Here is a 16,112-nt window from a genome sequence, read left to right on the forward strand (position 1 = left end):
ACCTAATTTACCAAAAAATAGATTGAAGCTATGGGTCTAATTAAAAACGCATCATTTACATGCTTATTAACCATAATAAGATGAAAGATGTGAAAAAAAACATCAAGAAGAGGATTATATGCACAAACTTTGTGTATGTGGCACCTATTTTGCAAGGGCATACGGTGATAGGATTTCCCTTGGAGGCACTAATTCTTGGACGTCAAGCGAGTTTAACAATATTTGCAACGAAATAAAAATACCTATCCTCTAAAAGTGTAGAGAAAAGAGATCACTAGCTTAGCTATGTGCTAGCAACCATGTGAAACTCAATGCAATATTGGCAAATAGCAAGGGATCATGGTAAAATTGAGGAACTACGTGTTATCCCTCCAAAACACTAGCATGATGTAGATCCATTCTCAGAATTGGCGTGGTTAATGAAGATGTGGCTAAGAAAACAAGTTTCATGAGTTGCATGTGTTGAAAAAAGAATACTTGCATGTGGTAAAATGATACAAGGCCTTTCTTAAAAGTGACCTGGGGTATATGAACATGTGGCTAAGAAAACAAGTTTCAACTGCACGTGTTGAAAAAAGGATACTTCCATGTGAAAGCTACGTATTACACTTGCTATGTAGGAACATTGAAATGCCTAGTTGGAGGTTTGTCATAGAAAGCCTCACGTAGATGAGTAGGGTGAACTTTCGTTTGTCTCACTTCTTTTAGATTACACACAAATACATTTGGAAGCTGTTCTTGCACCTTGTGAGCAATGGAGTGCAACGACAAATATGGGAGCTTAATGGCAAACCCATATTTTTTAGCTATAACGATGGTCTCTTGTGGGTCAAATTTCCAGTTACAACCTTATAAGCAAATAAAACAATAGGAGTGTATTAGCCCAATGGGGAGTTAACAACCTTCTCCAAATTGCTTGGGTCAAAATCTATAGCTTTAAATTTAATAAATTCCCCCAAAAGTCACACATAACTTTCCCATACAAGCTTTGAATTCAGCCCTCCGAGTACTGAAATCCATTGTAACATCTAGAGACATCTAGTAAGGTTATGCTTTTTCAAATTCTAGCTTATTAAAACCTATAATTTGAAAAAGTATACTTAACCCCATTGAAGCCTTGAGAATGGTAGCATGGACTAATATTTGTAACTCCATATTGGAAAAAGTATCACTTTATGACATACAATTCCATCTTGTGTTCTTGAAAGATTGCCCAATGAGTTGCACTTCCATAACCATTTCCCCCTCTTATTTGAATTACCATGCTTATAAGCAAAAAATTCCTTATGTCAAATGGTCTCCTTCTAGAACCTTTGAACTCCAAGCACACAACTTTTCTAAAGCACCATATGGCATATTACTCATTTGTGACAACATCTATGATGACCATCAATTGCAACTATCCATGAACAAAATTTCCACACCTTTCTTCAAGGTGCTTAGCCATCTAGGTTGTGCATCCTTGGCCACAGGTGATGGAGCCCTTAGCGATCAAAAATCAATAATTTGAAAGGCTGTTATAGCCATATAATGCTACTAATTTTGTGCTAAATTTGATGTAGTTTATCCCAGAATTTCGATTATTGGCATAGAAGGATTGTTACTTTTGCAATGCATTGCCATATTAGCATGTGGGAACACGCTTATAATGGCCGTGCTAGTAAAAGCCTAATTATAATTGTGCACTTTTTAATGGATCCACCATTAGCTCCTTGAATTTCCCTCACTTTAACCCTCCAATAAATCAATAGGTTCTTCAACTCCCAACTGCATATTAGCTCCACAAACAATCAGTTACTAACATTTCTAGGTTGAAAACTCACATCTTATCCTCAAAAAGCTTCATGTGCACACAACCCCAAAATAGGTATATAGTGTCTTCCAATATGGCATGCAATCTAATTCCTTATGTATCTATTTGCTAGTCTCCATGACGGACACATGATCTTTCATAGTATAATGTCCTATTAGTGGTAAAGATCGATCACACCATTCTTTTCATAGCTAGACTTTTTAACATTAATTAAGTTATGGGAGTGATGCAATCGCTCTCCAAAAATGGAAGATAAATAAAAGGCTATTTTGCTTCTCATAGTGCAATTGCCATTTTGGTTTTGATTATGTTCCTCTATGCATTCCATGTTCCATGTTCGAAACAACATTGTCAATCGATCTCACATACACAATTACGTGGAACACCGTGAACATACATTCTACATAAGCTCAAGGATGCATGAGACTTTTAATGCTTAGATAATTTGCCTCTTGCTCTTGTAAAATCCACATCATACATATCTATAATGATTTTAGGGCATCATCATCATAAAAAAAGCTCAAGGATGCATGAGACTTTTAATGCTCACATAATTTGCCTCTTCCTCTTGTAAAATCCACATCATACACATCTATGATGATTTCAGGGCATCATCATAATAAAAAAATGCCCAATGCCAAGCAAAAACAACACATCGGATGACTGGCTTCAATGTAAGCTTTTACATAGGGTTTATTGTACAAAGAGACTTCATGGATTTATAGACCATGAATTATAACAAGTGGACTTTCCCACAAGATGGTTGGAATTTTTATTTGGGAATGGTGGTGCTGATTTGTTGCATGAAGGAGAAAAGTCTGGCATTAGATGAGGCTGAGGCAGCCTCAGGCCAGCAGTCTGAAAATTGGAGGTTCTGAGTGTAGTGAGTATGAGATGTATACATATGATGATGATGAAGAAATGATGAACTTTTGTTTATATTCCAGCAAAGCAGACTCCGAAGCTGCCCCCGGGATACTGGCCATTTTTCCGCATGCTGTTTGCACGCTCTGTAATTCTAGCCAGTTGCTCAGCTTGTTGAGCCTCTGCAGCCCCTCTCATCTCTTGTGCTCGCCTTCGAGCCACTGCCAGCTTGCTCATTATCTTCTCTGTTGCAGCACACCTTAGCTTCTCCAATTTCACCTGTAATAATTCACCATTCATCACACAACATCAAGACCTTTGCACCATGACCACAATCCTGCATGCAACTCTCATTGCTCTTACTAGCCTAAATAGCCACATTCAGGTCTTTAGAGAAACCCACAGATACTGAACTTCTTTCAATTTTTGGGGCAAAATATATAATTGAAGCATGCAACTTTTCAGAATTGCAACAACGAATTCTCGGGTGAATTTGGAAGTTTGCAATTGTATTTTGTCTAGACGTCAACCTAAGCAATGTTGCCATGATCATAATTTGCATCAACATCACGACAGCTGAATGCTACAAAATCCTCAAATCAATCATGCTGCTACAGTGCATGCAAGCCCTTAAATTGTGAGCGTGGATGGAATCAAGCCAATTTAAAATCTTTACCTCCAGCTTCTTCAATTCTGCTTCTGCTTTAGCTCTTTGTAGGTTCTCCCAAGCCTCAATCTTAGCTTCTTCGCGCATGTGCCTGGGCAGAGATTATCAAGAAATCGATTTCACCATATGAAGTTTATATCTATTTCCCGACCGAGGTTGACTTAATGATTTAGAATGATCAAGTTCACATCTATTTCCCAAGGCTGAATTAATGATAGAACTATGGATTAAGTTACATGAATGACTGACTTGACGATCAAGAAATCAATATCAGGATATGCAGAAACGATCAAGTTTACATCTATTTCTCAAGTCTGAGCTGACAGAATTATGGATTAAGGGCTACGGAGTTTCAAGAATGACCTACTTGACATTGTATTTTGCTCTTTCTGCGTCCTCCCAGGCTGATGCTCTAGCCTCCAAGATGTTGAATTTGAAATCAGGAGCATCAGGCGGCCTCAAACACTTATAGCTTTCCGCTTCTTCCTCTTCCCGGGTGCTCCAATTGGAGAAACCCAAATCCAAGGATTGCTTTTGGCTGCCAGCAGGAAGGTCTCGGAGATGAAGCTTTGCGAGGTGACAGCTTTCGAGCTCGAGCAAGTTGAGAGAGGAGGAGACTCCTGAGGCAGAAGGGCGGGCTGGAGTGTTATGTCTTGCAGGGGAAGTGTTCTTGATGGGAGTGCAACATCTGGATGAGGGAGAAGTGGGCAATGGAGTGATCTGAGTGGCCATGTCTCTTCTGGAGACAGCAGGAGAGATTTCTGTGGATGCATCTCTCATCGAAGCATATCGTCCATGGCGAGGTGTCTGCACAACGAATTCTTGCCTCCTCCTCATCATCGCCAACATTGTAGAAGTGCATATTCCGCCATGCTGCTTCAGCTTCTCTACCACCATATCTGCATATTTATCTGCTCGCAGCAAGCATTGATTCATGAGCTACAAGATGATGAAATCGATAGCTGCAACTTACTTCGAATAGCAACTGCAAGCTTGAACATGAATCGCTTGAAGATGAAACACTGCTGCAAACTCCAAATCTCCATTCATAGCTTAACATACCTTGTGCAGGAATTTCTGTTTGTGTCCCTGTTTGCACAACGTAAGATTGCTTATCTTCCTTGTTGGAAATTCTCAAAGCTCTTCGCACTTTGAAATCCAACGCTTGCATATCCACACCTGCAGTGCTGCTGCACGATCTCAGAGAACCCCGTGCTGCTTTTGTTGCATCCGTGAAATTGTCCCAAGCCTCTCGGTTTCCTGCAGATTCATGATCGAGGCTGGCGAACTTCAATGCTGCTCGCACTTTCGAATCTAAACCTTGCACGTCCACCGCACTACCAGGACTTCGTGTGCCTTTGGTTGCGTTGCTCAAATTGTGTGCAGGCTCTGTGCCGGGCTCTGTTAATCTATTCCTGCTGTTGAGCACCATATTCGACGTGTGTGCTTCGTTTCTGCCATTCCCGAGCTCTCCTCCGGAAGATGCCCGAAGCTTGTGCATGACTTCCACCCTCCTAACATCCACCGGCCTGGAAAATCGCTCTCCGTGAATCTGCTGCTGCTGGTACTTTTGAGAACCGCTCCTGAACAGCCCCCGGTAATCCCGGCCTTTAACAAGCTCGCTGTCGCTCGCAGTTGCTGCTTGAGACTGATGACTGTATGCGAGATTATGTTTTGCTATTTCATCACCGCTAAGCGAGGAGGTTGCTGGCTTTCCTGCCGGTATAACACCCGCAGGCAACGCTACATTGGCACTTCGAGTGCTCGCAGGAGTCCCATACGATTGCTGTGGTGATAGAGTCCTCCTCCTGGATCGAAAATGGGATGGAGAGTCCACTTTCATCAGCCATTTCTCCGCATCATGCCACTTGGATGGCAATGCTTTCGCGACGCTTCCTCTTCCAATCGGGCCGCAGATATAATTCGGCAGCGAACGGACGCTTTCCCCACTCGAGACATGCCAAGAATTCAGCCCTCCATGGTTGATCTGGCTCCCAGCGGCCAAATTCTGAACGCCCGCAAAGCTGCCACTCATGGAAGTGATTCCTGAGCTCGGAAAAGTCTTGCCAATGCAAGACACAGTTTCTCGAGGTCTGTTTTCCTTGCAAGGATCGTCTTCCGATTGATAAACAAGGCCCTCAGTTTGCCCGCTGTGATTTGCGAATTCTAATCGTTCCCAGTTTCTCTTCTCAGATCGCTTAGGAACCGAAGTAGCTTTTATAACCGCCATGGACTCCTTCGCTTGGTCCCCTGCCAATTCTCTGTACTTGGATTTAGCCGAGATGTCCTCTTCGTACACCAGACGCTGGCCATTTCTCCATAAACCTGGTGTAATAACGATAGTTTTGCCTGGCAATCCTGCGCTACCAGCAAAAACGGGTGTGAGGAGGGCAGGCGTCACATTATAATTATTATCGCACATTGTTCCCAATCGGTAGCAAGAAGATGGCAGATAAAACAGAGCTGAAGAATCGTAAGTTCGCCAGCTGAATTGCGAATTCACTGAAGGCGCGTACCTGCCACGTCCGCTGGAGAAAAGAGGTCGATGGACGATTCGTCGTCTTCTGCACAGCAAAGTTCCACATGAAATTAGTTTGCTTCCAGAGACACTTGATTAAAGTTGGGAGTTTAAGGTAGCTCCGATCAGATGAGCACCTAACGTCGGAAGTTTAAGTTAGCTCGGATCAGATGAGCACCTTTACAGTAGATGGTGAAATTCTCAGCAGAGGGGTCATAGTCATCTATGTCGGAACCAGAGCCTGCTGAATCTGTGTCTAAATTGAGGTCATTGCTTCTGAACGACGGCTCCATTGGCAATTCAGCGTTAGAATGCGGCTCATCTAGAAATAGCCAGCCCATCTTCTGGTTCAGTGCCTTCAATGGGAAAGAATGTGTCTCTGGGAGTGATTCCAAGGCGCCCTCCTGAAAATCCGAAGTCAGAATTCTCTCTGATGATGGGGGAAACAGAAAAATCCGCAGTCACAATTCTCAGCTCTCGTTTGGAACAATGGAAGAAACATGCCGCCCAAAAAAAAAGAGAGAGAGAGCTTGCAGAGAGTACCCTGAGAAATTCGTGAGAAAGTGTGAGACGACGATTGTAATTAGCGTCGTCTTCGGATGTTGCGTATGATCCGTTGTCCTTACAGAGGTGAAGCTTGGCGTCGCGGTTATACATTTGGTGCTCCATGCTAGTAGAGGCGGATGAGGGATGACTGATTACAGAGGAATGGGCAATTACAGAAATGGGGCTGTCATCTCTTCGCTCGGCAGGAGAATGCTCGAACAGCGGGGAGGTGTGCTTGACAAAGGGGTCGAGCTGTCGCAACTTGGTCATCTTGTTGGTCCAAGAAAGCTGATGAGCAGTGAGACTGTGTCTACAATGCTGAATCAAGAATAGCTTGCTTCTACAAGGCGCACCAATTTAGCAAATGTATTCTAAGTAAAGCCCAACAGAATTCCTTGCTGTAAGGCAGGAGTTTCAATCTGCCCGAGAGGAGATTCGAGAGAAAGAAGAGGAGCTAGAATAAGCAAAAGAGATTACTTTTGCACAAGGGACCCGCAATGAGTTAGCAGAAAGCTCAACTGGATACTGGGACGAGGTGGTCACAGGGATCTGTGGCGATGGAAAAGAGATGTATGGATATACAATCCAAAGGCAAAAAAGGTAGGAGAGAAAGAGAGCAAAGAAGAGATGCGAGCAGACAGCATAGATAGGGGACAAAGCAGAGATGTGATGAGAAATGAATGAGGAACAGAGGAAACAGAGCATCAATGGAAGTCCAAGAGGAAGAAGAGCTCGATCGCACTCTACAGAGCATCAATGCAAGTTCAAGAAGAAGAGCTCCCACAGACACAGTTTGAGTAGCTTGCACTCTAAGAGGACGCTCACAAAATTCATAGAGAGACAACAGAGGAGGTTGTGTGTGTGTGTGTGTTGTTTGTGTTGTTTGCCAAAGCTTTGAATGTAGTGATCATTTGCAGGACTTGCGGATGGATTTAAAGCAGGTTCTGCAAAAGCACAATTGGATGCACGGATACACACCCTCCCATAAACCTCCCTCCTTCTTTAGTGTACCTTAAAACCGCCTACGATTCCTCTAAAATTTAGATTTTGGGTAATCTTGGGTTGAGCACCACTGACTTTACAATTTACAAAGTCTTAAGAGCGCTTCCTGAGTTAGCAGGATAGTCTTGCAACCCCATGGGGTTTAAGGGCTCGTGACGTTAAGGGTTAGCATTAAAGCTCCAGCCCAGCATCCCAAACTTTGATGCTTCTACCCTTAGCCTTGCAATGCCCAAGCATTGTCATTGGCCCATGTTGATGTGATTGGGTGCAACGGTGTGCAATTCCTACGTTTAGCTAATTGTAACACTTGCAAACAACATGCAAAACCTATAACTCTCAGTGTTCATGGGGTTGCATTTTGCCAAATTGAATGCTAGCTAAGCAGGGGACTGCTACACTTTTAGCATTAGCTTCCACATGGGGAAGGACTGTAACGTGGCGAGCTCAGGTCCTAAAGGCTCTGGACAAGTACCACATGCATGGGTCCATACTAGTCTTTACTACCTTCTCCACTCTACATTTTTTGCAAGGGAGGTCTACACTTGAGGTGGCACCAAATATAGAAGGTGAGTTCTTCAATCCATGTAAGTGCCTACATAGAAAGCCAACTCTCAAGACAAAACTCACCTCTTGGAACTTACTCTCTATATAGCTTCTTCTAGTCCACCCTTTGGACCATCTCATAACTTGAGTGCCTAAGCTAACCTTACTTATCCCCCTGGTCACCCACACACATCACCTCTGTCTCCTATCACCATTCTTGCCATACTCACCATCACCACTCGCCAAGCACATATGTATTTCATTTCAGTGTCACATATAAAGAAGGGCCTTCAAAAATATGAGGTCACACATAAAAACCTGTAAGGGCTACCAAGCAAATGCAAAACATACAAAGCAAAAAATAAAGGAGCCAATCATAAACTCCAAATTTAATAGATGCTCAAGATATCAATGGAGTGCATGATGTCTTTATTTTCACCGTCTACCCTCTTGCCCCCTACATTTCTGCCCCCTTTTTTATTGTACGTGTTAGATTTGAACTTTTTCATTAATTTGACTAAATTGTACACTAGTGTGCTCTATAAGCCACACCAACTTACTAGCCAATTAGCTAATGGGCAAGACAATTTGAGTAGCTTTTGCCCAATTGACTCAAGGGCCAAGAATTTGCATACAATCACTCAATAAGGGCAAAAAACCAACCACTTCTATTACTTTAGCCAATCCCTCGAGTATTTGCATTCATATCACTTTTAAGGGTAATCACTCCTAACACAATAAGGATATTTCCATTCACAAAGCCACCATGGTTACATGTTAGCTTGCATCACAATGCTCAATGGGATTGCCGTCCCCAATCCAAACACATCCATGAGATTGAGGGCAGTTATCTCATTGACATTACGTATTGTCTAGATTATGATCTTTTTATAATATTTCTTTATGTAATTGGGAATCTAGAAATCATGGCATTGGGGAGCAAGTAATGATTTCATTCCCAGTTACAACAAGGAGGGTCTTGGATTCGAAACCTTAAGATTGAGGCTTGATTCATTAACACTGTCTTATTCTAGATGAACACTCACCAAAAAGGATAATAGTAACATACAAAAACACATAAAGGATATTTAGCAATCATTCAAAGCAAGGACTTATATGTTTATTTTATCGAGTCACAAACAAATCAAAATGAATTTTGCCACCACAAATTGCAAATTTGAAACTCATAAGAGTAGACAAGGAGAGCGCTCATAAATAGTATCTTTAAATATGTACAACTTATTTAATTAGTCATTTTAAACCTTAAAAACTCCTTAAGGTTCCATAGAATAATAATAATAGCAAATTAAAACGCATTTTTTCACCCCAAAGGGCAAGGAAAGTGCTCATTTTAGAACAACTTAAATAGCATCTTTAAATATGTACCACGTTTTTAAATAATCCAAATTTTCTTGTGGTTTTTCTCAATAATAGTGGGAAATTTTAAGGCCACAAGGAAGGTAGATGATGCCCATGTTTAGTTTAACTGCTGGCAGAGTAGCTAAAACATTAGAAAAATGCCTTGTAATTTGCCACCTATCTTAAGAGATCACTTTGAAGGCATGCACAAAATGTGACATGATATCATGGCAAACCATATATATCCAAAAGAAAGCACAAACTCTTACGCTAACACAATGGCAGACAATCCATTTTTCTCAATAGTAAACTATGAGGCTTTAAGGATCAATCTAACAAAGTACAAAGGAATCTTGTAATAACCAACCTAAAAGTGTTATAGTGATCCCATCAAAGTAGAGTTTTTTCAAATAGTCCTGTCCACCATACTAAGATGCTAAGAATAGGACTTTGGCAAGGATACTTGTTTGATAGAGTTTATTTGGAATATTATCTAGAAATTTCCCATCCATTTTCTACATTTGGTATTATTCAAGCCATGTCTAGATATATGCTGACAATGGAGAAGGGAGAGGATCGTAATTCTCAAAGACAAGGAAGGCTCAACGGCTTATAAAATAGTGTACAATGAGAGAAATATCTTTTTAAAAAATGACAATTATGACCTCTTTGATGTTGAGACCCTTGGCATTCATGCCTTACAAATGTGGGAATGTGCCTCACCTCAACATCATCCATCACCAAGTGAATTAGGTCCCCACTCCCTCTAGTCATGAGGCACCATAAGAGATAGCACACTATGACATTTGCTTTTTTCCTAGCTGCTCATCCTTCCTTCCACTTATCTATAAGATTATGAATCCAAATTGAAGTGTACCTCATGATCGAGAGCTAGAACCTTTTCTTTCATGTCTCTTTCTTTGGTACGATTTTGAAACAAACAAAATCTGCACGTTTTTGTGTTTTGAATATACAATAATGACAAAATGAGGCAATTTTCAAGAAATTCTACCTTTCAAAGATAGTTGTAGTTTAAGGAAAATAGGGCTCTAATTTTAAAGTAAAAAAGACGTATTAATTGTAAGTTAATTACCATGCATGTTGCTATCAAAGGCATTCAACATATTTAACATGTGATATGATGATCCATTGCATGAAACTTATTATAATGTGTGTTCACCATACTTTAGCTTGTATCAACATACTTAAAATATCGAGGCATTCCGAAAGAGAGAATTTCTCTTGAAATGATTCTTTACCCTAAAGAGTAATGGTAAAAGACTAGATAAGCTCAAAAAAACATAGATGTTCCTTGAAGGAAAAGAAAACCAAAGGGAACATATACAAAGAAGGAACATGGAGCACAAGGGAGGGTTCACGAGGAGATACCCTTACAAATTCTAGGCTCTTTAAAAAGTACGAGTAACCTGACCCATCTATGACGGGCTGGTAACCTCCCACCCTCTTTCTCGCGTTCTCTCTCTCTCTCTCTTAATTTACATGTTCTTTATGTGTATGTCTAGAAGGAAGTAACAAAAAATCCATTGGAGTGTCTCTCTTTGTGCCTCTTTATATATGTAAAAACACGATTATTAAAATTTAAATACAGTGCCTTTACAGAGAACACACTTTCACACCATCTCTCTTTATATACGTATGTGTGTGTGTGTGCATGTGTGTGCGTGTGCATGCACATGTCTCCCTTTCCATCGTATATGTATAAGAACACAATTAATAAACTTGTCAGCAGGACTTAGAAAATTACTTTTATACCAATGCACCTCTCTCTCTCTCTCTCTCTCCCCCTTTCTCTCCATGTGGACGTATAATAAGACAACGATAGAAATTTCATTGTTGAAACCGTCGAACAAAACATGAAAATTGAAAGTGCATGCATATCCGAAAGGCCATAAAGCTCCAATAGTCAAATAAGTGTAGGTGCACATAGAGGTTCACTAATCAAATAGACGTCGTACGGGACGTCTTGGATGTGCTGGAATTAGTAGATGTCGATGACACACGTATCCCAGCGTGCCAGTGACACCTACGCAAGTAGAAAAGGCTAAATGCAAGAATTTAGAAATTTGAATGGCAAGACACTTGTTTACAAATGAAATCTGTGATGCTCCATGAGCGTGCTTACCATCACGTGGATTGGTGAGTCAGTGTCTAAAGAAAGTGTATGTGTAGTCACCGTTTCTACCTCGACCAAAGGCAACAAGCATTCTCCACTGCACTCTGTATCCTCTAAAGGATACGGTGATCCTAAGACGTCCATATGAACCATGAACTATGTGACTCTTTAGTTTAAAGAAGCCAAGCAATTCGTACCGACTGCAGAGCGTCATGAACCATGTGCCGATTGGGAGGTATCTATAATAAAAAAAATAGTGTCTTTGCACACTTAGTCACCAAAAAAAAAAGTTCATATATCTTCTTTTAAGAATGAAAAGAAATGTTAGGGGCCACCCGTAGAAGCTGTTCAACTCAAGAATGTCAATCAACAGTTGTGCGGATGCACTGCACCCCCATTGAGGGGGATCTATCATAGCAAAGGAAGTTGGTAAACATAATGATGTTTGTTTAAGAATAAACAATACTCAAACGCGACTTCAAAGAAATCATGCACCTGGCACTACCGCAGCGGAGAGTGACGAATGTGAAGCTCTTGTCCATCGTATAGCTGCATGCAAGAGCATGTCCTTGGTTTTTTAAAAAAATTCTTCATCAATACATGAGCATATATATTGAAAGTACTACAAAAACAACGAAACATATGCTTTTACTTTTCAATGAAGAACGTTTCAATGGGGTCTTGAAGCGTGAGTGTACCGTACATCCATTAGAGAGCAACAATGCCGCAATTATACTAGAAGATGCGCATGCCAATGCAATGTGCCCCTCCCCATGCAACCGAGAAAGCAAACAATTATAAAGAAATGTCTTTCCAGATCCTCCCAGACTGTCTAGAAAGAAACGCCATCCACGTTTGCATGTACAACTGCTAAAATCTGATCGTAAGAGACTAGTTGACAAGGATTCAGGGTTGCTTCCATTGTATGGGCGATTCTTGCCTCTACTGTTGAACGTCAAACATCCTCTCCTCTTGCAGTAACACATCTGCAACAAAATCGTTTGCTCTATGCATGGCAAGCAAATCAAAATCTGCCAATGATCACCCATGCTGTCGAAGAACATGATCCAAATTTGCAAGGCATTGCCGTATCACCATTGTGCGACGATGAACTAGATTCTCCACACTTACTTCCAATGCATGAAAAAAATCATATGAAAGCTCCGAACTGAAATTTTCCCATAAAATCTGAGGAGATGCTGGTTCACAGAAGAGTTAAATTGTCGAAAAGAGTTGTCTTAATTGTGCACTATTCTAAACAAACGTAGCCTCTTGCATACACACGAACCACTCTTCATCACTTTCCAGTAAACACTAAATCTAGGTGAATTAATTTTATGCCACATAAGTAAATAATGAAATAGTATGGTCATACTATACTTATTTTTTCATGCAAAAGCTTGCTGGTGAGTGGGCGACAAAGATACTCACATCATGGTGTTGTTGCACCTATAGAACTTCCTTATATACGACATTCGTAGTACAAATCCTATTTGAATCCTCGACATTGGTCTCACATACATTCTGTTGAACAAATACCTTGACAACATTTGATGATCGTACACGTGAGAAAGCCACATACAATTGCCCATGACTAAACACCAGTGTTTCTAAGTATAATCCTAGAACAGACATTGTTCGACCTTGCGCTTTGTTTATGGTCATGCCAAATGCTAGTCGAATGGGAAATTGCCCCCTCCTCATCTCAAAGGGAAGCTGCAAATTACTTGGAATAAATGTTATCCTTGGAATAAAGACCCTGTCCTTGATATTAGTTCCAATAATAATCTCTGCCTCTAGCACCTTTGTGTAAAACTCTTTGCATATTAATCGAGTCCCATTGCACAAACCCTTCCGAGGATTCAGATTATGCAACAACATGATCGGGGCATTCCTTTTCAAAACCAGCCTATGAGATGGATATCCACCTCCAAGATCAAGACTGTTCAAGTACTCCGTTGCATATAAAAATGAGTCTATACCTGAATCATTTATTGAATCTGCACTCAAATACTCTTTGCCATCCGCAGCCATTGCATTCAATGCACTGGTATTGAGTGCATCAACGTCAATGTTTCGAGGTGCTAGGATAGCTCACTCTCGAAAATATGCTGCGTAGTCTACAATTCTTGGAAGACCTTTATAAATCCAATCAATTAAGCCTTCCATGGACTTTGTCTACAAATGCATTTTTTTTTGAATTACAACCTCATCTTCTTGCATTCCTCTATTTGTTCCATTGCCTATGTCTAGAACCCACTGTATGAATTCGTGCTCCGATGAGTTGTCTCCATTTTGAAGGACCCTCATATTTTGAGTGAGCCGCAAGACTTTTGTATATCTCCAAATTTTTGAATGGCACCATGCAGCATTGACAATTTCCTCTCGGCCTGCCTTTGGAACCACTGGCAACACCTGTCTAGAATCTCCCCCCAACAGCACCACCTTTCCACCAAAAAGTTGGTCACTGGACATGATATCTTGCAACGTCTGGTCCAATGCTTCAAATGCATAGCGATGAGTCATAGGTGCCTTGTCCCATATTATTATCTTGGCTACCTTCAAAACATCGGCAAGGTGACTATTAACCCTTATATTGCATGTGCTAGTGGCATGCAGATCCAATGGTATCTTGAAGTGTGAGTGTGCTGTCCGGCCATTTGCCAATAGCAATGCTGCAATGCCAGAAGATGCGCATGCTAAGGCAATGTATCCCTCACCATGCAGTCAAGAGATCAAACAATTATATAGAAAGGTCTTTCTAGATCTCCCTAGGCCATCAAGAAAAAACATCCCACCCGCGTTTGCATACACTGTTGCCAAAATTTTTTCAAGGGTAGCCCGTTGACAATTATTTAAAGTTATTTCCATGTGTCAAGAGATTTGTGCCTGTTGCCCAACATTGAACATTCTCTCCTCTTGCTGTAAACCATTTACGACCGAGAAAGATGATCTGTCCACCATAGGCAACCGCTCAAAATCTGATAACCTTCGTCCATGCTACAGAAGATTGTGCTCCAATTGCAATAGGGTCTCCTTTACTGCCATTGCCCGACGAGCAATCATATCATCTATAGTTGCTTCAAATGCATGGAAAAAATCATCCAAAAGTGCCGAAGAGAATTTTTCCCACAAAAGGCCAGGAGATGCAGGCTCACAAAATACTAAGATTGTAATGAACAGGTATCTCAATTGCGCACTATTTTGATCAAATGTAGCCTCTTGCATATAGACAAACCACTCCTCATCGTCACTTTCCAATAGTCATCTAGCAATGCATGCTGCCTTGAAAGAAGGATAAAGTTGTCCAAAAAACGTGCACAAGTCATCAAACGACTTACAACCCTTGCAAACGTTGAGTAACATACGCATGAAATATTGCTCGCCTGCAGACGGAGAAACATTGTACATTCGGCCGATGCTGTTTCCAATCTTTCTTTTAGTCCATTTCTTGCCGGGCTTGTTCCAAACCCAGCCACCTGGAAAGTCACCATAAAGTAGATCATTTGCTTCGGGATGTAACCCATTGCATTTGAACCATTCTGTAAGAGTAGTTTTTCTGTTTTGTTCCCTATCCACTATATTCCGCAAATCATCATCATCCCAAAAGATTACACTATTCAACATAGGAAGATGAACTTGTAGCTTTTGCACGTCGGGCTTTTCATCATGTATGTCATACTCATAGATCCACCAACATGCTTCTGATGCCAACACATAACGTGCATCTAAATACTTGCTAATCTCATCAATGACCCCATCATTTGAGTTGTACAATGCTCCTCGCCCTTCCATAGTATTTGTCATCTGCATCCTGATCGTTGCTCTATCATGACCCTTATATACGTATTTATATAGATACTTAACGGCTGTGATTGTGGATCAAACTTCAACATTGATGTGCATATTATACTTCATCAAAAGGAACGGATTGAAATGCACATCAACGATTGTCTACCACACCCTCTTTCACTTGTATATGTCTACGATCATCTTGATGCATGTAAATAGGATAACCATCATTACCCACAACAGTACATGGAGAGAAGGCCCGTGGGTAACGACAACTGCATTTACCTTCCACCATGCAAGCAGAAGAGGGATTCAGTGCACCACATGGACCATGAACATTACACTGTTTAATGACTGCATGCAACTCTGGAAATATGTTGCGTTCATTGAATTCATATGCTTGTTATGCTCACATACATCCTGAATGGACTTTAATTTCTTTGCAACACTGATAGCATGCTGCCTTGAAGATGAATGGCATCTATTGGTGTGTCTTGTTATACAGGTGGACGATCCTGCCCTCTTGAGATGCCATTGTTCACCCATGGACTTTATACTTGCAATAGCGATGGTGCTTTGTCTGGAAGATGACATGCTCTTCGATGTCTGTTTGGTTGTGTAGGTGGAACATCCTCTTCTTGCAAGTCGTTTCACCGTTCGAAGACATTGTCGCTCATGGATGGTCAACATCACGATATCAAGAATCACCTCTGCAATGTTTGGAACAACGGCTGAATCCATATTCCTAACTGCGCCTATAATAAAATGTGTAAAAACATGTTTGAAACAATTTTATGCATGTATCTGTATATACATATACATATGCACACACACACACACACACACACACACACACACACACACACACACACAC

At 41.0% G+C, this 16,112-nt stretch overlaps 1 protein-coding gene across 2 annotated transcripts; it reads right to left on the reverse strand.

The window, feature by feature from the left end:
- Nucleotides 1–2,373: 2,373 nt before the first annotated feature.
- Nucleotides 2,374–7,292, reverse strand: LOC147887718 (uncharacterized). Of its 2 annotated transcripts, none has more exons than XM_087393736.1 (7): nucleotides 6,406–7,292; nucleotides 6,041–6,266; nucleotides 5,861–5,905; nucleotides 4,407–5,702; nucleotides 3,712–4,255; nucleotides 3,354–3,435; nucleotides 2,374–2,956 (listed from the first exon to the last, which is right to left on the reverse strand). In XM_087393736.1, exons 1-7 carry the CDS (start codon nucleotides 6,676–6,678, stop codon nucleotides 2,750–2,752), a joined length of 2,673 nt encoding a protein of 890 aa, XP_087249862.1. In that variant the 5' UTR covers nucleotides 6,679–7,292; the 3' UTR covers nucleotides 2,374–2,749. The 2 variants fall into 2 exon arrangements, with proteins under 2 accessions (XP_087249862.1, XP_087249861.1); XM_087393735.1 differs by having other exon boundaries at nucleotides 5,861–5,908.
- Between the last annotated feature and the right edge of the window lie 8,820 nt (nucleotides 7,293–16,112).

This window comes from Dipteris shenzhenensis, chromosome 22, assembly GCF_047967505.1.
Source record: "Dipteris shenzhenensis isolate YYH24624 ecotype China chromosome 22, Dip_SZ_1.0, whole genome shotgun sequence".
In the NCBI taxonomy this organism is placed as follows: domain Eukaryota; kingdom Viridiplantae; phylum Streptophyta; class Polypodiopsida; order Gleicheniales; family Dipteridaceae; genus Dipteris; species Dipteris shenzhenensis.